General features: G+C 51.9%; 1 protein-coding gene across 1 annotated transcript; it reads left to right on the top strand.

Annotated features, from left to right (window-relative positions):
* On the top strand, positions 1-23,007 carry LOC147415270 (elongin-A-like). The gene is given in 16 exon segments (XM_086468584.1): positions 1-6; positions 1,597-1,693; positions 3,300-3,365; positions 3,368-3,413; positions 4,287-4,314; positions 4,317-4,946; positions 4,948-5,127; positions 6,325-6,439; positions 6,817-6,972; positions 7,412-7,509; positions 7,795-7,975; positions 8,470-8,578; positions 8,853-9,010; positions 15,052-15,183; positions 22,263-22,394; positions 22,895-23,007. Coding segments are annotated over 16 exon segments (2,247 nt in total).
* Positions 23,008-23,207: the final 200 nt, after the last annotated feature.

Here is a 23,207-nt window from a genome sequence, read left to right as displayed (position 1 = left end):
ATGGAGGTAAGTTCAATCAGCTGTAGCTCGTTTCTTCTATGCATGTAGGTTATCTGCCCTTGCTATCAGCATATGGTTAGTATTTAAAATATAACTGATGGATCTCTGTCTCAGAGTCTTGGGTGCTGCAGAATGGGGATGATGCAATCTGTTACCAGCGCAGCTGGATCCCAAGGGGAAAAGGCACTCTGGCTTGTTTCACTGAGAGTGGGAATTCATCCTCCTTTGTGCACAGAGAAGTTGTGGTGTTTGAATATAACGGTGTCTAGATATTTACTTCTTTCTGATGTGTAATGTTAGTCTAGCAGAGTGGATATGTTTATCTTTGTTCCAGCTGCCTGCCAAAGCCAAATGTCTTTATACACAATTTACAGTGAATGAATGGCTTTGGAAATAAAACCGCACTTCATTTGAGTATAAACATGCCACTTACGATGATAACCTTCTAGCTTTCTGCTTCAAACTACGTGCTAGAAATTTATTTGAAATGCTGAAAAGGTCCCTTTGCTTTAGCACAGGTGCAGTCCTATAAATAGCCTGTATAGAAAAGCCTCATGACTTCGAAGGGATCAAGAAAGCAATTTGCAGGGAAGTGAAAAACCTCAAACAGATGAAAACCTCTCAAACTAAGTAAGGCTAGAATGGCAAAAACTATCACACAGTCAGATGCAGACTTTTTTTTTTTGAACAAAGAGAAAACCTAAGATTTTTTAAAAAAACCTTAAGGGACAGAAGTTTTGGCAAGTAACCTTACGAGGTTACTGAAGCATCAGTCTGAGATGACAACTTTTGGATTTCTGTGGACACACCCTCTGGAAGACCCAAGAATTACCTGAAATGCAGAGTGGTCCAGGATGCTCTCCACTTTAAAAATGCACTTTTTTCACTTTGCATCCAGGTAGATGTGTGTTGGCCTGTGCTAGGTGTGGACGCCAGACACCAATGTGGCTGCTCTCAGGCATGACTATTGCTGTATATTATGTAGGGTTTTGTTGTGCTGCAGTGTCCTGGGCGTGGAGGCCTTCAAGGATTCAGATAAAGGCCCTGAATGTATGCTGACTAGCTAGCTCTCTCCAAGAAAGACTGCCTCCATTTTTTTATGCTACAAACCTAAGTCATTGCCTGATCTGTTTGGAGTAGGATGAAGGGTATGTGAGCTGAATGCAAGTGTCAGCCTCTACTAAAAAAAACCATTGTGCTGTTATAATAGGCTGCTCTGAATAAATCGCATTTCTTTCTGTGTTGGGTGAGAAGGGTGATTGCTAAAACGAGAGTAGCTGTACAGGGATTGTACTGAGGTGGCTGAGAAACGTGTAGAACATAGGTTATCACATAGGAATTGTATTGTTGCCTTGAAGTCTTGTGCTTTTGGACTCCTCACTGATCCCAGAGATTACCTCATATGCACCACGTGTGACAAAAAAGGGGCTTTAGATTTGATGCTGGGCTTAAATTTTCTAGGCCAGAGGAAGACGTTCTTTGCAAATCTTTTCCCTGAGCCTAAACCTCAGTTTAGATCATTCTGGAGCACCTAGACAAACAATGGTAACTGGCCAGATGTGCAGATATTTCTCCAATTCCACCTTAAATCTGCAGTATTCCTCAAATGGCAAGCCTTTACCCCCAGATCACAGCCTGAGGGTCATCTTCCAGCCTGAACAAGCAAAGCTTGCCTTGGAGATGCTGCCAGCTAGTGAGGGACTTGCAGCCCAACAGCGTCTGGTCACAACTAATCATCTCCATCCTCTGCTTGCACCACCTCTGGGTAAGTTCACTTTCAAGGCAGATGTAACCAACAAATGCAAAAGTTCACCACAATAACTTTCCACATTCAGAGGTCTGACCAGATGGGAACGGGGAGAGGTTCTCCTGTTCCAGGCCCCAGACTCCATCAATCCCAGGGGAAACTCCACGTTACCATGAGCCCAGAGTTGCAGGGACAGAAGGCTTGAAGACCTGGTTAGCTGTGGTTACAGCTCAGGTAGAACTGTTGGATCCCTCTCAGCATCCCAGCTCAAGAGTGCTGAAACACACTGTTACTCTTGATGTCAGTGCTTCACACTTCTAAAACAAACAAAACGTCCTAAATCTTTGGTCATGGCAATGCAGTCCTAAATATAATGGAGAAGTTTCTGGTGAACATACTGTCCTGTGGTTCTGCTTAAGCTAGATGAACTGTTATCTCTGTGTGGAGGAGTATTTTCTTTTTGAAAATAACAACACTCTTCAAATATGTTAAAAGGACATCTCCTTCAAAAGGACAGAAACCACTAAACCTCTCTGTTCATTGTATGGCAGCAGTGGGGGTGATTGGAATAGCTTAGGCCAACAGTGCCAATTTGAGCATGAGCAAAGTGTTTTAGAGAAGATCTTCTGGATTACGGGCAGACCTTTGTAAGGCACATAGCACAGCAGCACTGAACACATACAGCATTAGCTGTATAGGGCTGTAATAAGGGGAACGCTGACAAGGCTGGTCTGTGGCTATAGCTGAGCTGCGGGAACTAAGGTGAGGTGGTGCTGTCAGACGTGTGCTGCCACGTACTGTAACTAAAAAGTTGGTTGACATCTCGGTGAAGTGATATTCCAAACCACCTGGGTGGCAGAGGTAGAAGTACGTTCCCTTCACCTGCAGCCCCTCACTGGGCTGCAAGTCGGAGAGGGCGCCTCTTCCCTCCCTGGCCTGCGGAGCCGCTGCACGAGCTGGCAGAGCCTCGCCTGGCAGCATGTGCGTGAAGAGAAAGAACCTTTTTCACTGGGGTATGGGGAGGGGAATGGAAAGGAGCGGGTCGAGAGGCAGTGGTCGCGGAAGGGATCAGTCGCCTTTTTTAGCACAGACTCTAGTTGAGAGGAGAGAGAGAGAGAGACTGTAGGCAGCACTGACAAGAGTGGAGGGTCTGCAGGGGAGATGTGGGTTCCCTCTTAGATCTTTAAGAGCACCTAGAAATCTTCATTCCCTCAGTGTCTAGTAAAATTTCAGAAGCCATTCAATATTTTTTTCCCCTTCTCTCACCAAGTTTTCAGCACCACCTTCTGAGAGTCACAAGCTTCCAAGTCCTTTCCTCCACTTGCTGTGCAACAGAGTTGTGTGTGTGTCCCTGATGCTGTAGGGATGTTTATAATGTCTGCTGAAAACGTAATATGTGTGATGTCTTTGTTGTTAGATGAGGGAAATTTATTTCTACCTAGCAGCAATAGGTAGCAGGTTGACTTGATTCACTTGTAGGAGGTTTAGCAGATCTAAGAATGCCAACTATGTTTTGCTAAGATTAATTCATGTCTTGGCTCTGTCGTTAAAGAGATGGGTGTTGGGAATACTGTGAACAGTTCACGGGAACACAAGCTTGTAGGAGGTTTTGCGAAAACTCTGTAGTGAGGAGGAAGAATCTAGCTCTGGTGTCCCAAGAGGCAGACAGCTAACTGGACGTGATCGATTATCTTGATGGATAAGCTTTGTTATATTTTTTACAGTGGAGATTATAAACTTCTCTGACCAAGGAAAAAAAGTGAAAGCTCTGGAAAACTTGTAACACAAGAGTGCTCACTCTTGCATGGGGTTTTGGCATAAACTTCCTGTCTCTGCTAGCTGCAGAGCACTGGGTTGCTGACGGCTGCAGTTTGGTGTCAGAGTATGGGCTGATTTTCAAGACCTTGCAGTTTGATAAAGAGATTAACAGTAGATACCAGAAAAGTGCCCTTAATAAAGCAAGAGATGCAATCTGCTTGCTTCCCATTTTATAATGCTAAAGAGCATAAGTTCTAGGCCAAGTAAAGGAAGTGGCTTGAAATAAGGCTTTTATGTGCAAAAATCCTATGGGAACTGAAAGTTACTGCTAGCAAGCATGTAGCAGTAACAAAGCTGTGTTGAACTCAGCAATGAGATCATTTAGATGTGGGTGATAAAGACCCAGTAATTCATGATAATTTCAATGTCTGTGGTATCCCCGCATGCTTAGTTGGCAAACTGGGGTACATGTTTCCCATAGGTACTGTACACACAAGCAGGAGTGTGTAGGCATGGAGAAGTCTTTGTATACACCTGTCTCTGCTTCCCAGTGAACTGTGAAGTCTCTGGTCCTAATAAAAATGCTCAATCCCTGCACTAGAAATGCAATTTCTAAATCCCTGATTGTCGCTGTTCCTGAGAAGATTAGTGGTATTCTTGCCACAAAACTACCAAATACAACTTTAGTCTTCCAAGGAGTTTCCTGTCCACATGGTCCATGGGGAATGGCTCTTTTCATTCATATTGGGAAGTTTTAATCTGTTTTGTTTTCATATCCCTTCAGAAATAACCTGGATTCTGAAGATGCCTTGACTATGAGACGAGCAGCTCAAGCAAAAGACATCAAGAACTCTCTTGCAGAAAGGATAAGGAGCCTGACCAGGAGTATGCAGAATGCTTCCAGCAGTTTTGCAGCCAGTCCCATAGCACAGATCATAAGGACAAGAAGTCCAAGAGGTATCCTAGACGATGCAGAGCCCATGAGACTTACAGCTATAGCAGCCACAAGGGGAAGGGTTGGGGCAGATCTTCCCACATCTTGCTCTCTTTAGATCAAGTGTACTTGGGCTATGGACGAGCTGTGTCACCTCAGCCTCAGGACACATACACAGACACTTATGCCTCTGAGGAGCAGGAAGAACCAACAGTCTTTTATCTAAAAGCCCGTAAAGGTCACAGCTTTCAGGAGAAGCTGCGTAGAAGCAGGGAGAGGTACCCGGGTGAGCTCTGTGAGAAAGGGAACATGAGTGGAACCAAAGAGCGCAAGTCTTCTCACGAGCAGCAGCGACTGGATGGCAGAGGGAAGAGCAAAGTCTCTGTCGTGGACGAAAAATCAAAGGGCTTTTCTTCAAATTTTGGGGAGGGGGAAGAGAAGGATGAATTTGAACAACCCACAATGTCCTTTGAGTGGTACCTCAACTATGACCAGCCCCAGAAAAAGTAAAAGGAAAGTGCTCAAGCCCTCTGTGTCAGCCGGGGAGAAAGACCAAGGGCACAGCAAACCGGACGGCTGCAGAGCCAGTGCCACCAGCTCAAGCCCAAGCCAGAAAAGTCCAAGCCGCAAGCGAACCAATGAGACAGAGGCAGAGAAGGAACTACCAGAGTCTCGTGAACCAAAGCGGGTAAGGATTTGAAGGATCCGAAAAGGAAGAAAGGAGGTGACATCAGCTGTTCTCGGGCCTCTGGCACCTGGGGCTTGTTAGTTTTCCCCTTGGAAGTGCTGGGCTTGGTTCTGCACCAGGGTGTGCTTGGGGTGTCTCATTGGTACCAGGTCTGTGACTCTTGGTTCCTGCCGGGAGCCACCGTGTGTTTCGTATGCTCTATGCCGCAGGCATTGCTTTGTGCTGTTGGAGCGGAGCTCTGCTGGAAAAGTGGGTGAAGAGAGAGAGGGGAGTAAAGAAATGCAATAGGCAAACCCCTCTTTATTAAAAAATGGGGGGGTGTGGGGGGGGGGGGGTGTATTTAAAAGAGAACACCTTCAGCTCAGTCCTCGTAAGAGAGCATATTGGGCGTGATCTACTTTTAAGCATGCAGAATACCTTGAGATGTGGGTCAGCTTCGAATCCAGCCTAATGTGCAGTGCAGCTCCACCCGCCAGCGAGGTTCCCCTGTCCCTCCTCCCAAGTATCGATGCGTCTCTAAAATGGACCTTTCAAAAATCTCTGTCAGCACTACAATTTTCTTAACGAAATCCGTTGGTCTCCAGAAGTGGGGGACAAGTGGGAGATCTGGTGTTAACAGTGCAGCTGATTCTAGAAGACAGAACGGTAAGGGTCGGACAGACCTTCTTGGGTGAAAGCTTGAAAAATGAGCATTATTTCTGTACAAATTCATAGCCACATGAGTGCCAGGGTTTTGTATATAAACAGGGACTGATGTGCAAAACCTTTAGTGCCTCATCTTTTTACTCAAGTCTGGAACACTTTGCTCTTCAAAACAGTGTTTTTCCACTCTCGGCAGCATTTTAAAACCCTGCTTTGCCATTCGTTCTAGCAAGTGCCTCCTATCAAAGTTTTAGGTTTCCCTCAGCTCGTGAGATTCCCCTCTCCTCTGCCACTGTGGATGGCTCTTAGTGGAGGGAGCGGAGCGATTCCGATCCCAAATTTTGGCTTCTTTGTATTCACAGCCTGGACAGAGCCACAGTAACGTGGCAGAAGGGCAGCCTCCCCGTGAGGCTACGTTGTGGCGCAAGCTGAGGAGCGTTGAGGGGCTTATTCGACATAGCAAACAAAATGCAGTTCAGTGCTGTTTGTATGCTGGCAGGATGCAACGTTCTGCTGTATTGTCGGCTTACGTGCACGGACATCCTCTCCTTCCAGATACTTTTAGATGTGCCACCACCGTTACCAGACAACCCGCTGGCCCTGCTCCCGGCCCGTTACCGCCCTGTTCCTTGCATCAAGTCCACTGCCCGCTCCCAGGCAAAAGGGAAAGGTATGCTGGGCAGGAAAATAGGTTTGAGCGGGGCTGCAGCCATTGTTTGTGGGAGAGAGTGGGAGCAGATGCCGGCTGGGTTCAAGCCCTTCTGTTGGGGTCTGGTGTCCTGCGTCTGATGCCCAGAGCCTAGGTTTCAGAGGAAGGGGGCTGCTCTCCCACATGCTCTAGCAGAAATGAGGAAGATCCTTTGCTGACCCTTCCTGAGGCTTGGGCTTTGGACTTGCCCTTTCTGAACTAGGTGGCAGGTCTTTTAGAGAAGACTTCGCCCTTTAGGTCGCTTCTGGGTGACTCCAATTGGTGTCTGCTGTGCCATTCAGCAGGGTGGGCTCTTCTTTTCTCCGCTCTCTTCTTACTCCAAGTCTTTCACTTTACAGCAGTGTCGTCACCAGCTGAAGAGAGTGAAGAAGGTTTTAAAGGCTGCCGGGTGTATTCAAGGATGCCCGTGTATTCGGGTTCCAAGGCTACCTCCTTGCCCGAGATGCTGTCTCTGTATCAGCAATGCGTCAGAGTGCTCAGTAACAACATGGACTGCAAGTACCTTTCCTCATCTGTCTTAAAGTCCTGAGCCGTGCCTGGCGTCTTGGTAGCTTGTTTGTATACCTCTCCGCAGCATCTGGCTTGGAGCATGTGAAGAGTTGCCCCTTGTTGCAAGGCAAGCTAGCTAGTAGGGGACAGATCCCACTGAAAGCTCAGGTGCTGCGGGACTCAGCACCCAGCATGCTTTCAGGGAGTGCTAAAGCGCTGGAAATAGTGTGAGACAGAGTCTTGCGCACGCACCTCTTGACTTGGAGGTACTGGTGCCCGACGGCTCCCTAGAGCTACGGCACCTACGGTTCCTTCCTCCTTGCCCTCCTATTGCGTGGCGTCACGCAGCACTGCAGGTTTTTCCACCGCGTTTCAAGGCGTCAAGCCCTTTCCTCGGCAAGCAAGAAGCAGGATCGATACTGTGTGCATCTTGCTTTGCTCTAGCAATCCACGAAGCGAGTGGCGTCCCTTTCTCAGCTCTGAGGCCAGTATTGGAGAGATGCACCCCAGAGCAGCTGTGTCGCATGGAGGAATGTAATCATGTGGGTGCCTTGGCCTGGGGAAGGGAGGGTGAGGTGTGGAAGTGATGTTCTGTCCTCACTTGCAACAGCAGAATGGTAAAGACCAACGCTCTTTATAGCAAGGGGTGGCTTTTGCTAGTCTCGAGTTCCTGCATTTGCCATCGGCCGATCTCTTGCTGCAAGTTGGCCCCTAAGCCGTCTTGCCCTCTGTGCTATTCCAGTGGCACTGGCACTAGCTGGTGCCGAGGGAGAGAGGGGAGTGAAGGTGTCAGGAGGGATCCCAGCTTACGTGTGCCTTTGCTTCAGTTCCTCACTGAGGATACGGACCAACTGTGGCGCAATCACTGTCTCCGAGACTTCAAGAATGAGAAGCCAGAAGAGGCTGAGTCCTGGCGGGAGGCGTACTTTCGGCTTCGCGATGCACGCGAGCAGCGGCTGCTCGTGTTAGTAGGGAAGATCAGCTCGGCTTATGCCAACAAACCCAGAGGTAAAGTAGGGCTGAATGACCAGAGCGGGGTCTGGGAATGCTGCCTAGGGGATATCTTTGGGGCGAGGGGGGTGGAAGGTCTTTTGAATGCCTGGTTGAAATCTAGTCCAATTTAGGAGATGCCTAGCTCTCTGTTCTTTCTGTGGCGGCCTTTGCTTAGTGGCTTAGCAGGCTCTTGATTTCATCCATAGCGGTGTCGATGCGGACTAGACAGGGCAGAAAACCGGGGGGAGGGAGGCGGCCGGGGGGGGGGGGCATTCCTCCTCTTTTGGTGAACCTAATGAGAGCTACCGACCCGATCAGTCTGGTTTCTCACGGCCCATGTTGTGACTGCAAGAGGTTCGGAGCTTAGGGACGAGGCTATCACCAGAGCCTGGGAATGGGTGGACTGGGGAGAGGTGGCTGGAGCTTGCTGTAATAAGGCAAGCACTGAGGAGCCTCCTTTATATATAGTAGGTTGGGTCCAAGCAACGTTTCCCTCTGGCCAACTACAGGCAGAGTGACCAAGGTGGCACTTATGGACTGTGCAGCGAAGCCCGCTTGGAACGTACACAGGAGACGAGAGCGGTTGGGAACTGGAGGACCTCCTCTTCCAAAGACCAAGTGAGCGTCTCTCTTTTCCTGGGAGCCCCTGCCAGCTTCCCGCTGAAGCTCTGCATCTGGCAGGAAAGGATACCGTGCGTCTGGGAGGTCTTTGTGCGGTGAAACTTGTAACTGTAATAGGCTCTTTCTTGCTGGGACGTATGGAGATCCTGGGCACCGCTGGCTCCGTGCGATATCAGCCGTGCTGCTGCGAACAGGTGTGGCTCGTGTCTGAAGAATCGCACCAGACCACAGGGATTCCCTTACTGCAGCGTCTGTCCCACCTCTGTTTCAGTACAAAACCAGTCCCGTACGTACCTAGCCAAAGCCGCGCTCCTGTGAGCGAGGAGCACTCGTGCGACGGGCCCAGCACCAGCAGCGCCCATTCTGTCTCTATCCCATCTTCAGCTAGAACCCGCTCCTCTAGTGGCGCCAGGAAACGACAAGGGAAGAGTAAGTACCAACTGCGGAACGTCCCTGTGGTCTCCTCGAGCTCCTCCTTTACAAACACATGAACCCGCTGCTTCTGCTGTGAGAGAAATGCAGGCTATGCAGGAGGGTTAACGTTGGTGGCCTCTCTTCTCTCCTCTCCCTAAGGAGAGCGTGAGAAAGACTGCCCAAACTTCTTGCAGAAGAAAAAGCATAGGGAAACAGCCGATTCGCCTGTCTGCTCGGCGCTGACTGTGTCAGCCTGTCCTAACGGTCCTAGTGGCAGAAACCCTGCCTTTTCCCTCCTGCTGTCCTTTGGTGCCTGTCCAGCCGTTTGGAACAAGGAAATTGTAGTGCAGCTCCCCTGGGAGGGAAGCAGGGAGAGTTTAAGCAGAGATCTGCGTTCCTGCAGTGCAGAAAGCAGAGTGGGCTCTCCTTGGTCTGTGACCTGAAAATACGACGAGCCACGATCAGAGAGCACACGCTTAGGCCCGCCTTGCGTCTCTTCTGCCAGGGCCGCGGCTTTGAATTGCTCTCTGCTCTCCTAGTCTGCGACTGCTGCTTTAACGCGTGGGGTTCTTGTTTGCTTTGTTTTGTTGGTTTTTTTTTTCCCTTCTCTTTCTCTGTCGCAGACCTTTCACCCGTGACGGCAAAAACGAACAAAGATTTTCAGAAGAGCTTCTCTCTGAGATGAGTTTGCAGTGCAGATCTGGGACTTTCTCTCTCATGGGGGGACTGGGAGTGAAGAGGGAGAAAGTACCCCACCCCCCTCAACAGCCCTTCTCGTTGAACTCTTTGGAGGCTGCCGCTGCTGGGAGAGGATTCGATCTGCACAAGACGACGGCACAGTGTTTTCTCTTTACTCTGGTCCCTTTCTCAGGTTCAAGCCCCCCTCTTTTCCCCCTGCCCTTAACATCCTGTTTCGGGCGCTGTCATTGGAAGATGGAGCGACTATTTGCTATTTGACCTCTTAATAAATGATAGAATTGTTTTAATTGATATTAAACTGCTCCTCTATCCCGCCTGTATTATTTACGTCGCTCCCAGTAGTCTCCCTCCTCCCAGTCCAGTACAAGGACCGGCCTCTCTGTGGCTCGAGCTGGCAGGAACCCATCTGTCTGAGGGGAGACACTGGGTGTCACTGGAGTCACTCCTCATGATCTGGTACCTGCTGGGCTCCAAGTCCCACCCGGACTCTCTGGGGCGGGTAGGACCGGCGGCCCATTTGCTCGTCAGTCCTTTGGCAAGCACGTCGAGTCCCGAGGCTTTGCTCTCTACCCATGTATGTTAATGAAACCTTAGCTCTTGACCTTTCCTCTGCTGTTACTATAGGTCTTGCACAGGTGCTTACGTTGCTGTGCAGGGGTGCCAAGAGGCCTTGGGGACTTGTGCTCTGCTGCTGTGGTCTTCTGCTGGCTACTGGGAATAAAACTAGGAGGGGGTTGGGGAGAAATTTTACTGCGCACCAAGTCAGGTTTTAACTTTTCTTTTTTTTTTTTTTTTCCTTTCCCCTTGAAGAGAGAGAGGGGACTTTGCCTCTCAAATTGCAGACAGCTTTTAAATGTCGATGGAGGCATCGGCTTGTCTCTTGTAGTGGAAAGAAGGAATGATTTTGTCGTGTTCTCTGTGTGGAACTGGGAAGGATTTCTTTCCAGTTTGGAAGCCGTTTCCCCTGTATGTTTTGCCCTGACCCCCTCTTTGGAAAAAAAAAGCAAGGATTTTAGTCTTTGAACCTGAAGCCACTTGACTGGGGTTGGAGGGAAGCGAATAACGGAACGCGGTTTGTTTCTAGTGCGTGCACACTTCATAGCCGGCGTTCAAAACGCTCGGTTGTACTTGGGGTGTGAGGAACTGGAGCTCTGGAAGGAGCAGGTGTGCGACGTGAGCCTGCAGACCCAGGGGTTGGTGGGAGTGTGAGGAGGTGCCCTGGAGCAGAGCTCCTCTGGGCAGGTTGGGGAGCCCGAGTGCTGCACGAGGCCTGTGGTTTCCGGTGGCCTCGCTGAGGCCGCAGCAGAGAGCGGGGAGCCGGCCACAACGGGGCAGTCGCTATTAACTGTGAAGTGAGCAGCAGAGGGCAGTTTTGGCCCGGGGGGCTGTGTTAGTCTTTGGTGGCCCCTGGAGAGGTGTCTTTCCGTGAACTCTGGAGTCTTTCTTCCCTATACGGGCTTCTGTTGTCTCGGCCCTCTGTTTGCCCGTTCTCCCGTTTCCTTGCCTTGGTTTCTCTTGGTTTCTCTGCATACGCCCAGGACGTGCCAGTCTAGGTGGCAAAGATGTCCTCGACCGTCTTCCTGCCTGAGGCTCCCTACAACACTGTAACTAAAAAGCTGGTCGACATCTCGGTGAAGGGATGTCCCAAACCACCTGGGTGGCAGAGGTAGAAGTACGTTCCCTTCACCTGCAGCCCCCTCACTGGGCTGCAAGTCGGAGAGGGCGCCTCTTCCCTCCCTGGCCTGCGGAGCCGCTGCACGAGCTGGCAGAGCCTCGCCTGGCAGCATGTGCGTGAAGAGAAAGAACCTTTTTCACTGGGGTATGGGGAGGGGAATGGAAAGGAGCGGGTCGAGAGGCAGTGGTCGCGGAAGGGATCAGTCGCCTTTTTAGCACAGACTCTAGTTGAGAGGAGAGAGAGAGAGAGACTGTAGGCAGCACTGACAAGAGTGGAGGGTCTGCAGGGGAGATGTGGGTTCCCTCTTCAGCTCTTGAATAGTCGCAAGCTTCCAATGGAATTGGCTACGTGCTGCAGGCCCGTGTCCGAGGTGCCGCTGCGGTGAGGTTCTCGGTGTCCATGGTGCCATTGTGATGAGGCTCGCTACATTCCAGGCACGAGGAGGGAGCCTGTCAGAGCAAGCGTGGAAGCCACGGAGGGCAGTTTGTCATCCTCAGTTCTTCTTTCAAACGCTTAACGCTTGACTGGGATACGAGAGCTGCAGGCTGGGAGAGGTACCCGGGTGAGCTCTGTGAGAAAGGGAACATGAGTGGAACCAAAGAGCGCAAGTCTTCTCACGAGCAGCAGTGACTGGATGGCAGAGGGAAGCGCAAAGTCTCTGTCGTGGACGAAAAATCAAAGGGCTTTTCTTCAAATTTTGGGGAGGGGGAAGAGAAGGATGAATTTGAACAACCCACAATGTCCTTTGAGTGGTACCTCAACTATGACCAGCCCCAGAAAAAGAAAAGGAAAGTGCTCAAGCCCTCTGTGTCAGCTGGGGAGAAAGACCAAGGGCACAGCAAACCGGACGGCTGCAGAGCCAGTGCCACCAGCTCAAGCCCAAGCCAGAAAAGTCCAAGCCGCAAGCGAACCAATGAGACAGAGGCAGAGAAGGAACTACCAGAGTCTCGTGAACCAAAGCGGGTAAGGTTTTGAAGGATCCGAAAAGGAAGAAAGGAGGTGGCATCAGCTGTTCTCGGGCCTCTGGCACCTGGGGCTTGTTAGTTTTCCCCTTGGAAGTGCTGGGCTTGGTTCTGCACCAGGGTGTGCTTGGGGTGTCTCATTGGTACTAGGTCTGTGACTCTTGGTTCCTGCCGGGAGCCACCGTGTGTTTCGTATGCTCTATGCCGCAGGCATTGCTTTGTGCTGTTGGAGCGGAGCTCTGCTGGAAAAGTGGGTGAAGAGAGAGAGGGGAGTAAAGAAATGCAATAGGCAAACCCCTCTTTATTAAAAAATGGGGGGGGGGGTGTGGGGGGGTGGTGTGTATTTAAAAGAGAACACCTTCAGCTCAGTCCTCGTAGGAGAGCATATTGGGCGTGATCTACTTTTAAGCATGCAGAATACCTTGAGATGTGGGTCAGCTTCGAATCCAACCTAATGTGCAGTGCAGCTCCACCCGCCAGCGAGGTTCCCCTGTCCCTCCTCCCAAGTATCGATGCGTCTCTAAAATGGACCTTTCAAAAATCTCTGTCAGCACTACAATTTTCTTAACGAAATCCGTTGGCCTCCAGAAGTGGGGGACAAGTGGGAGATCTGGTGTTAACAGTGCAGCTGATTCTAGAAGACAGAACGGTAGGGGTCGGACAGACCTTCTTGGGTGAAAGCTTGAAAAATGAGCATTATTTCTGTACAAATTCATAGCCACATGAGTGCCAGGGTTTTGTATATAAACAGGGACTGATGTGCAAAACCTTTAGTGCCTCATCTTTTTACTCAAGTCTGGAACACTTTGCTCTTCAAAACAGTGTTTTTCCACTCTCGGCAGCATTTTAAAACCCTGCTTTGCCATTCGTTCTAGCAAGTGCCTCCTATCAAAGTTTTAGGTTTCCCTCAGCTCGTGAGATTCCCCTCTCCTCTGCCACTGTGGATGGCTCTTAGTGGAGGGAGCGGAGCGATTCCGATCCCAAATTTTGGCTTCTTTGTATTCACAGCCTGGACAGAGCCACAGTAACGTGGCAGAAGGGCAGCCTCCCCGTGAGGCTACGTTGTGGCGCAAGCTGAGGAGCGTTGAGGGGCTTATTCGACATAGCAAACAAAATGCAGTTCAGTGCTGTTTGTATGCTGGCAGGATGCAACGTTCTGCTGTATTGTTGGCTTACGTGCACGGACATCCTCTCCTTCCAGATACTTTTAGATGTGCCACCACCGTTACCAGACAACCCGCTGGCCCTGCTCCCGGCCCGTTACCGCCCTGTTCCTTGCATCAAGTCCACTGCCCGCTCCCAGGCAAAAGGGAAAGGTATGCTGGGCAGGAAAATAGGTTTGAGCGGGGCTGCAGCCATTGTTTGTGGGAGAGAGTGGGAGCAGATGCCGGCTGGGTTCAAGCCCTTCTGTTGGGGTCTGGTGTCCTGCGTCTGATGCCCAGAGCCTAGGTTTCAGAGGAAGGGGGCTGCTCTCCCACATGCTCTAGCAGAAATGAGGAAGATCCTTTGCTGACCCTTCCTGAGGCTTGGGCTTTGGACGTGCCCTTTCTGAACTAGGTGGCAGGTCTTTTAGAGAAGACTTCGCCCTTTAGGTCGCTTCTGGGTGACTCCAATTGGTGTCTGCTGTGCCATTCAGCAGGGTGGGCTCTTCTTTTCTCCGCTCTCTTCTTACTCCAAGTCTTTCACTTTACAGCAGTGTCGTCACCAGCTGAAGAGAGTGAAGAAGGTTTTAAAGGCTGCCGGGTGTATTCAAGGATGCCCGTGTATTCGGGTTCCAAGGCTACCTCCTTGCCCGAGATGCTGTCTCTGTATCAGCAATGCGTCAGAGTGCTCAGTAACAACATGGACTGCAAGTACCTTTCCTCATCTGTCTTAAAGTCCTGAGCCGTGCCTGGCGTCTTGGTAGCTTGTTTGTATACCTCTCCGCAGCATCTGGCTTGGAGCATGTGAAGAGTTGCCCCTTGTTGCAAGGCAAGCTAGCTAGTAGGGGACAGATCCCACTGAAAGCTCAGGTGCTGCGGGACTCAGCACCCAGCATGCTTTCAGGGAGTGCTAAAGCGCTGGAAATAGTGTGAGACAGAGTCTTGCGCACGCACCTCTTGACTTGGAGGTACTGGTGCCCGACGGCTCCCTAGAGCTACGGCACCTACGGTTCCTTCCTCCTTGCCCTCCTATTGCGTGGCGTCACGCAGCACTGCAGGTTTTTCCACCGCGTTTCAAGGCGTCAAGCCCTTTCCTCGGCAAGCAAGAAGCAGGATCGATACTGTGTGCATCTTGCTTTGCTCTAGCAATCCACGAAGCGAGTGGCGTCCCTTTCTCAGCTCTGAGGCCAGTATTGGAGAGATGCACCCCAGAGCAGCTGTGTCGCATGGAGGAATGTAATCATGTGGGTGCCTTGGCCTGGGGAAGGGAGGGTGAGGTGTGGAAGTGATGTTCTGTCCTCACTTGCAACAGCAGAATGGTAAAGACCAACGCTCTTTATAGCAAGGGGTGGCTTTTGCTAGTCTCGAGTTCCTGCATTTGCCATCGGCCGATCTCTTGCTGCAAGTTGGCCCCTAAGCCGTCTTGCCCTCTGTGCTATTCCAGTGGCACTGGCACTAGCTGGTGCCGAGGGAGAGAGGGGAGTGAAGGTGTCAGGAGGGATCCCAGCTTACGTGTGCCTTTGCTTCAGTTCCTCACTGAGGATACGGACCAACTGTGGCGCAATCACTGTCTCCGAGACTTCAAGAATGAGAAGCCAGAAGAGGCTGAGTCCTGGCGGGAGGCGTACTTTCGGCTTCGCGATGCACGCGAGCAGCGGCTGCTCGTGTTAGTAGGGAAGATCAGCTCGGCTTATGCCAACAAACCCAGAGGTAAAGTAGGGCTGAATGACCAGAGCGGGGTCTGGGAATGCTGCCTAGGGGATATCTTTGGGGCGAGGGGGGTGGAAGGTCTTTTGAATGCCTGGTTGAAATCTAGTCCAATTTAGGAGATGCCTAGCTCTCTGTTCTTTCTGTGGCGGCCTTTGCTTAGTGGCTTAGCAGGCTCTTGATTTCATCCATAGCGGTGTCGATGCGGACTAGACAGGGCAGAAAACCGGGGGGAGGGAGGCGGCGGGGGGGGGGGGGCATTCCTCCTCTTTTGGTGAACCTAATGAGAGCTACCGACCCGATCAGTCTGGTTTCTCACGGCCCATGTTGTGACTGCAAGAGGTTCGGAGCTTAGGGACGAGGCTATCACCAGAGCCTGGGAATGGGTGGACTGGGGAGAGGTGGCTGGAGCTTGCTGTAATAAGGCAAGCACTGAGGAGCCTCCTTTATATATAGTAGGTTGGGTCCAAGCAACGTTTCCCTCTGGCCAACTACAGGCAGAGTGACCAAGGTGGCACTTATGGACTGTGCAGCGAAGCCCGCTTGGAACGTACACAGGAGACGAGAGCGGTTGGGAACTGGAGGACCTCCTCTTCCAAAGACCAAGTGAGCGTCTCTCTTTTCCTGGGAGCCCCTGCCAGCTTCCCGCTGAAGCTCTGCATCTGGCAGGAAAGGATACCGTGCGTCTGGGAGGTGTTTGTGCGGTGAAACTTGTAACTGTAATAGGCTCTTTCTTGCTGGGACGTATGGAGATCCTGGGCACCGCTGGCTCCGTGCGATATCAGCCGTGCTGCTGCGAACAGGTGTGGCTCGTGTCTGAAGAATCGCATCAGACCACAGGGATTCCCTTACTGCAGCGTCTGTCCCACCTCTGTTTCAGTACAAAACCAGTCCCGTACGTACCTAGCCAAAGCCGCGCTCCTGTGAGCGAGGAGCACTCGCGCGACGGGCCCAGCACCAGCAGCGCCCATTCTGTCTCTATCCCATCTTCAGCTAGAACCCGCTCCTCTAGTGGCGCCAGGAAACGACAAGGGAAGAGTAAGTACCAACTGCGGAACGTCCCTGTGGTCTCCTCGAGCTCCTCCTTTACAAACACATGAACCCGCTGCTTCTGCTGTGAGAGAAATGCAGGCTATGCAGGAGGGTTAACGTTGGTGGCCTCTCTTCTCTCCTCTCCCTAAGGAGAGCGTGAGAAAGACTGCCCAAACTTCTTGCAGAAGAAAAAGCATAGGGAAACAGCCGATTCGCCTGTCTGCTCGGCGCTGACTGTGTCAGCCTGTCCTAACGGTCCTAGTGAGGCAGAAACCCTGCCTTTTCCCTCCTGCTGTCCTTTGGTGCCTGTCCAGCCGTTTGGAACAAGGAAATTGTAGTGCAGCTCCCCTGGGAGGGAAGCAGGGAGAGTTTAAGCAGAGATCTGCGTTCCTGCAGTGCAGAAAGCAGAGTGGGCTCTCCTTGGTCTGTGACCTGAAAATACGACGAGCCACGATCAGAGAGCACACGCTTAGGCCCGCCTTGCGTCTCTTCTCCCAGGGCCGCGGCTTTGAATTGCTCTCTGCTCTCCTAGTCTGTGACTGCTGCTTTAACGCGTGGGGTTCTTGTTTGCTTTGTTTTGTTGGTTTGTTTTTTTTCCCTTCTCTTTCTCTGTCGCAGACCTTTCACCCGTGACGGCAAAAACGAACAAAGATTTTCAGAAGAGCTTCTCTCGGAGATGAGTTTGCAGTGCAGATCTGGGACTTTCTCTCTCATGGGCGACTGGGAGTGAAGAGGGAGAAAGTACCCCACCCCCCTCAACAGCCCTTCTCGTTGAACTCTTTGGAGGCTGCCGCTGCTGGGAGAGGATTCGATCTGCACAAGACGACGGCACAGTGTTTTCTCTTTACTCTGGTCCCTTTCTCAGGTTCAAGCCCCCCTCTTTTCCCCCTGCCCTTAACATCCTGTTTCGGGCGCTGTCATTGGAAGATGGAGCGACTATTTGCTATTTGACCTCTTAATAAATGATAGAATTGTTTTAATTGATATTAAACTGCTCCTCTATCCCGCCTGTATTATTTACGTCGCTCCCAGTAGTCTCCCTCCTCCCAGTCCAGTACAAGGACCGGCCTCTCTGTGGCTCGAGCTGGCAGGAACCCATCTGTCTGAGGGGAGACACTGGGTGTCACTGGAGTCACTCCCCATGATCTGGTACCTGCTGGGCTCCAAGTCCCACCCGGACTCTCTGGGGCGGGTAGGACCGGCGGCCCATTTGCTCGTCAGTCCTTTGGCAAGCACGTCGAGTCCCGAGGCTTTGCTCTCTACCCATGTATGTTAATGAAACCTTAGCTCTTGACCTTTCCTCTGCTGTTACTATAGGTCTTGCACAGGTGCTTACGTTGCTGTGCAGGGATGCCAAGAGGCCTTGGGGACTTGTGCTCTGCTGCTGTGGTCTTCTGCTGGCTACTGGGAATAAAACTAGGAGGGGGTTGGGGAGAAATTTTACTGCGCACCAAGTCAGGTTTTAACTTTTCTTTTTTTTTTTTTTTCCTTTCCCCTTGAAGAGAGAGAGGGGACTTTGCCTCTCAAATTGCAGACAGCTTTTAAATGTCGATGGAGGCATCGGCTTGTCTCTTGTAGTGGAAAGAAGGAATGATTTTGTCGTGTTCTCTGTGTGGAACTGGGAAGGATTTCTTTCCAGTTTGGAAGCCGTTTCCCCTGTATGTTTTGCCCTGACCCCCTCTTTGGAAAAAAAAAGCAAGGATTTTAGTCTTTGAACCTGAAGCCGCTTGACTGGGGTTGGAGGGAAGCGAATAACGGAACGCCGTTTGTTTCTAGTGCGTGCACACTTCATAGCCGGCGTTCAAAACGCTCGGTTGTACTTGGGGTGTGAGGAACTGGAGCTCTGGAAGGAGCAGGTGTGCGACGTGAGCCTGCAGACCCAGGGGTTGGTGGGAGTGTGAGGAGGTGCCCTGGAGCAGAGCTCCTCTGGGCAGGTTGGGGAGCCCGAGTGCTGCACGAGGCCTGTGGTTTCCGGTGGCCTCGCTGAGGCCGCAGCAGAGAGCGGGGAGCCGGCCACAACGGGGCAGTCGCTATTAACTGTGAAGTGAGCAGCAGAGGGCAGTTTTGGCCCGGGGGGCTGTGTTAGTCTTTGGTGGCCCCTGGAGAGGTGTCTTTCCGTGAACTCTGGAGTCTTTCTTCCCTATACGGGCTTCTGTTGTCTCGGCCCTCTGTTTGCCCGTTCTCCCGTTTCCTTGCCTTGGTTTCTCTTGGTTTCTCTGCATACGCCCAGGACGTGCCAGTCTAGGTGGCAAAGATGTCCTCGACCGTCTTCCTGCCTGAGGCTCCCTACAACACTGTAACTAAAAAGCTGGTCGACATCTCGGTGAAGGGATGTCCCAAACCACCTGGGTGGCAGAGGTAGAAGTACGTTCCCTTCACCTGCAGCCCCCTCACTGGGCTGCAAGTCGGAGAGGGCGCCTCTTCCCTCCCTGGCCTGCGGAGCCGCTGCACGAGCTGGCAGAGCCTCGCCTGGCAGCATGTGCGTGAAGAGAAAGAACCTTTTTTCACTGGGGTATGGGGAGGGGAATGGAAAGGAGCGGGTCGAGAGGCAGTGGTCGCGGAAGGGATCAGTCGCCTTTTTAGCACAGACTCTAGTTGAGAGGAGAGAGAGAGAGAGACTGTAGGCAGCACTGACAAGAGTGGAGGGTCTGCAGGGGAGATGTGGGTTCCCTCTTCAGCTCTTGAATAGTCGCAAGCTTCCAATGGAATTGGCTACGTGCTGCAGGCCCGTGTCCGAGGTGCCGCTGCGGTGAGGTTCTCGGTGTCCATGGTGCCATTGTGATGAGGCTCGCTACATTCCAGGCACGAGGAGGGAGCCTGTCAGAGCAAGCGTGGAAGCCACGGAGGGCAGTTTGTCATCCTCAGTTCTTCTTTCAAACGCTTAACGCTTGACTGGGATACGAGAGCTGCAGGCTGGGAAAGGTACCCGGGTGAGCTCTGTGAGAAAGGGAACATGAGTGGAACCAAAGAGCGCAAGTCTTCTCACGAGCAGCAGCGACTGGATGGCAGAGGGAAGCGCAAAGTCTCTGTCGTGGACGAAAAATCAAAGGGCTTTTCTTCAAATTTTGGGGAGGGGGAAGAGAAGGATGAATTTGAACAACCCACAATGTCCTTTGAGTGGTACCTCAACTATGACCAGCCCCAGAAAAAGAAAAGGAAAGTGCTCAAGCCCTCTGTGTCAGCTGGGGAGAAAGACCAAGGGCACAGCAAACCGGACGGCTGCAGAGCCAGTGCCACCAGCTCAAGCCCAAGCCAGAAAAGTCCAAGCCGCAAGCGAACCAATGAGACAGAGGCAGAGAAGGAACTACCAGAGTCTCGTGAACCAAAGCGGGTAAGGTTTTGAAGGATCCGAAAAGGAAGAAAGGAGGTGGCATCAGCTGTTCTCGGGCCTCTGGCACCTGGGGCTTGTTAGTTTTCCCCTTGGAAGTGCTGGGCTTGGTTCTGCACCAGGGTGTGCTTGGGGTGTCTCATTGGTACTAGGTCTGTGACTCTTGGTTCCTGCCGGGAGCCACCGTGTGTTTCGTATGCTCTATGCCGCAGGCATTGCTTTGTGCTGTTGGAGCGGAGCTCTGCTGGAAAAGTGGGTGAAGAGAGAGAGGGGAGTAAAGAAATGCAATAGGCAAACCCCTCTTTATTAAAAAATGGGGGTGGGGGGGTGGGGGGGTGGTGTGTATTTAAAAGAGAACACCTTCAGCTCAGTCCTCGTAGGAGAGCATATTGGGCGTGATCTACTTTTAAGCATGCAGAATACCTTGAGATGTGGGTCAGCTTCGAATCCAACCTAATGTGCAGTGCAGCTCCACCCGCCAGCGAGGTTCCCCTGTCCCTCCTCCCAAGTATCGATGCGTCTCTAAAATGGACCTTTCAAAAATCTCTGTCAGCACTACAATTTTCTTAACGAAATCCGTTGGCCTCCAGAAGTGGGGGACAAGTGGGAGATCTGGTGTTAACAGTGCAGCTGATTCTAGAAGACAGAACGGTAGGGGTCGGACAGACCTTCTTGGGTGAAAGCTTGAAAAATGAGCATTATTTCTGTACAAATTCATAGCCACATGAGTGCCAGGGTTTTGTATATAAACAGGGACTGATGTGCAAAACCTTTAGTGCCTCATCTTTTTACTCAAGTCTGGAACACTTTGCTCTTCAAAACAGTGTTTTTCCACTCTCGGCAGCATTTTAAAACCCTGCTTTGCCATTCGTTCTAGCAAGTGCCTCCTATCAAAGTTTTAGGTTTCCCTCAGCTCGTGAGATTCCCCTCTCCTCTGCCACTGTGGATGGCTCTTAGTGGAGGGAGCGGAGCGATTCCGATCCCAAATTTTGGCTTCTTTGTATTCACAGCCTGGACAGAGCCACAGTAACGTGGCAGAAGGGCAGCCTCCCCGTGAGGCTACGTTGTGGCGCAAGCTGAGGAGCGTTGAGGGGCTTATTCGACATAGCAAACAAAATGCAGTTCAGTGCTGTTTGTATGCTGGCAGGATGCAACGTTCTGCTGTATTGTTGGCTTACGTGCACGGACATCCTCTCCTTCCAGATACTTTTAGATGTGCCACCACCGTTACCAGACAACCCGCTGGCCCTGCTCCCGGCCCGTTACCGCCCTGTTCCTTGCATCAAGTCCACTGCCCGCTCCCAGGCAAAAGGGAAAGGTATGCTGGGCAGGAAAATAGGTTTGAGCGGGGCTGCAGCCATTGTTTGTGGGAGAGAGTGGGAGCAGATGCCGGCTGGGTTCAAGCCCTTCTGTTGGGGTCTGGTGTCCTGCGTCTGATGCCCAGAGCCTAGGTTTCAGAGGAAGGGGGCTGCTCTCCCACATGCTCTAGCAGAAATGAGGAAGATCCTTTGCTGACCCTTCCTGAGGCTTGGGCTTTGGACGTGCCCTTTCTGAACTAGGTGGCAGGTCTTTTAGAGAAGACTTCGCCCTTTAGGTCGCTTCTGGGTGACTCCAATTGGTGTCTGCTGTGCCATTCAGCAGGGTGGGCTCTTCTTTTCTCCGCTCTCTTCTTACTCCAAGTCTTTCACTTTACAGCAGTGTCGTCACCAGCTGAAGAGAGTGAAGAAGGTTTTAAAGGCTGCCGGGTGTATTCAAGGATGCCCGTGTATTCGGGTTCCAAGGCTACCTCCTTGCCCGAGATGCTGTCTCTGTATCAGCAATGCGTCAGAGTGCTCAGTAACAACATGGACTGCAAGTACCTTTCCTCATCTGTCTTAAAGTCCTGAGCCGTGCCTGGCGTCTTGGTAGCTTGTTTGTATACCTCTCCGCAGCATCTGGCTTGGAGCATGTGAAGAGTTGCCCCTTGTTGCAAGGCAAGCTAGCTAGTAGGGGACAGATCCCACTGAAAGCTCAGGTGCTGCGGGACTCAGCACCCAGCATGCTTTCAGGGAGTGCTAAAGCGCTGGAAATAGTGTGAGACAGAGTCTTGCGCACGCACCTCTTGACTTGGAGGTACTGGTGCCCGACGGCTCCCTAGAGCTACGGCACCTACGGTTCCTTCCTCCTTGCCCTCCTATTGCGTGGCGTCACGCAGCACTGCAGGTTTTTCCACCGCGTTTCAAGGCGTCAAGCCCTTTCCTCGGCAAGCAAGAAGCAGGATCGATACTGTGTGCATCTTGCTTTGCTCTAGCAATCCACGAAGCGAGTGGCGTCCCTTTCTCAGCTCTGAGGCCAGTATTGGAGAGATGCACCCCAGAGCAGCTGTGTCGCATGGAGGAATGTAATCATGTGAGTGCCTTGGCCTGGGGAAGGGAGGGTGAGGTGTGGAAGTGATGTTCTGTCCTCACTTGCAACAGCAGAATGGTAAAGACCAACGCTCTTTATAGCAAGGGGTGGCTTTTGCTAGTCTCGAGTTCCTGCATTTGCCATCGGCCGATCTCTTGCTGCAAGTTGGCCCCTAAGCCGTCTTGCCCTCTGTGCTATTCCAGTGGCACTGGCACTAGCTGGTGCCGAGGGAGAGAGGGGAGTGAAGGTGTCAGGAGGGATCCTAGCTTACGTGTGCCTTTGCTTCAGTTCCTCACTGAGGATACGGACCAACTGTGGCGCAATCACTGTCTCCGAGACTTCAAGAATGAGAAGCCAGAAGAGGCTGAGTCCTGGCGGGAGGCGTACTTTCGGCTTCGCGATGCACGCGAGCAGCGGCTGCTCGTGTTAGTAGGGAAGATCAGCTCGGCTTATGCCAACAAACCCAGAGGTAAAGTAGGGCTGAATGACCAGAGCGGGGTCTGGGAATGCTGCCTAGGGGATATCTTTGGGGCGGGGGGGGTGGGGGGTGGAAGGTCTTTTGAATGCCTGGTTGAAATCTAGTCCAATTTAGGAGATGCCTAGCTCTCTGTTCTTTCTGTGGCGGCCTTTGCTTAGTGGCTTAGCAGGCTCTTGATTTCATCCATAGCGGTGTCGATGCGGACTAGACAGGGCAGAAAACCGGGGGGAGGGAGGCGGCGGGGGGTGGGGGCATTCCTCCTCTTTTGGTGAACCTAATGAGAGCTACCGACCCGATCAGTCTGGTTTCTCACGGCCCATGTTGTGACTGCAAGAGGTTCGGCGCTTAGGGACGAGGCTATCACCAGAGCTTGGGAATGGGTGGACTGGGGAGAGGTGGCTGGAGCTTGCTGTAATAAGGCAAGCACTGAGGAGCCTCCTTTATATATAGTAGGCTGGGTCCAAGCAACGTTTCCCTCTGGCCTCCTACAGGCAGAGTGACCAAGGTGGCACTTATGGACTGTGCAGCGAAGCCCGCTTGGAACGTACACAGGAGACGAGAGCGGTTGGGAACTGGAGGACCTCCTCTTCCAAAGACCAAGTGAGCGTCTCTCTTTTCCTGGGAGCCCCTGCCAGCTTCCCGCTGAAGCTCTGCATCTGGCAGGAAAGGATACCGTGCGTCTGGGAGGTCTTTGTGCGGTGAAACTTGTAACTGTAATAGGCTCTTTCTTGCTGGGACGTATGGAGATCCTGGGCACCGCTGGCTCCGTGCGATATCAGCCGTGCTGCTGCGAACAGGTGTGGC

Source organism: Leptosomus discolor, chromosome 7 (assembly GCF_034619465.1).
Source record: "Leptosomus discolor isolate bLepDis1 chromosome 7, bLepDis1.hap2, whole genome shotgun sequence".
In the NCBI taxonomy this organism is placed as follows: domain Eukaryota; kingdom Metazoa; phylum Chordata; class Aves; order Leptosomiformes; family Leptosomidae; genus Leptosomus; species Leptosomus discolor.
This window is presented reverse-complemented; position numbering and strand designations above follow the sequence as displayed.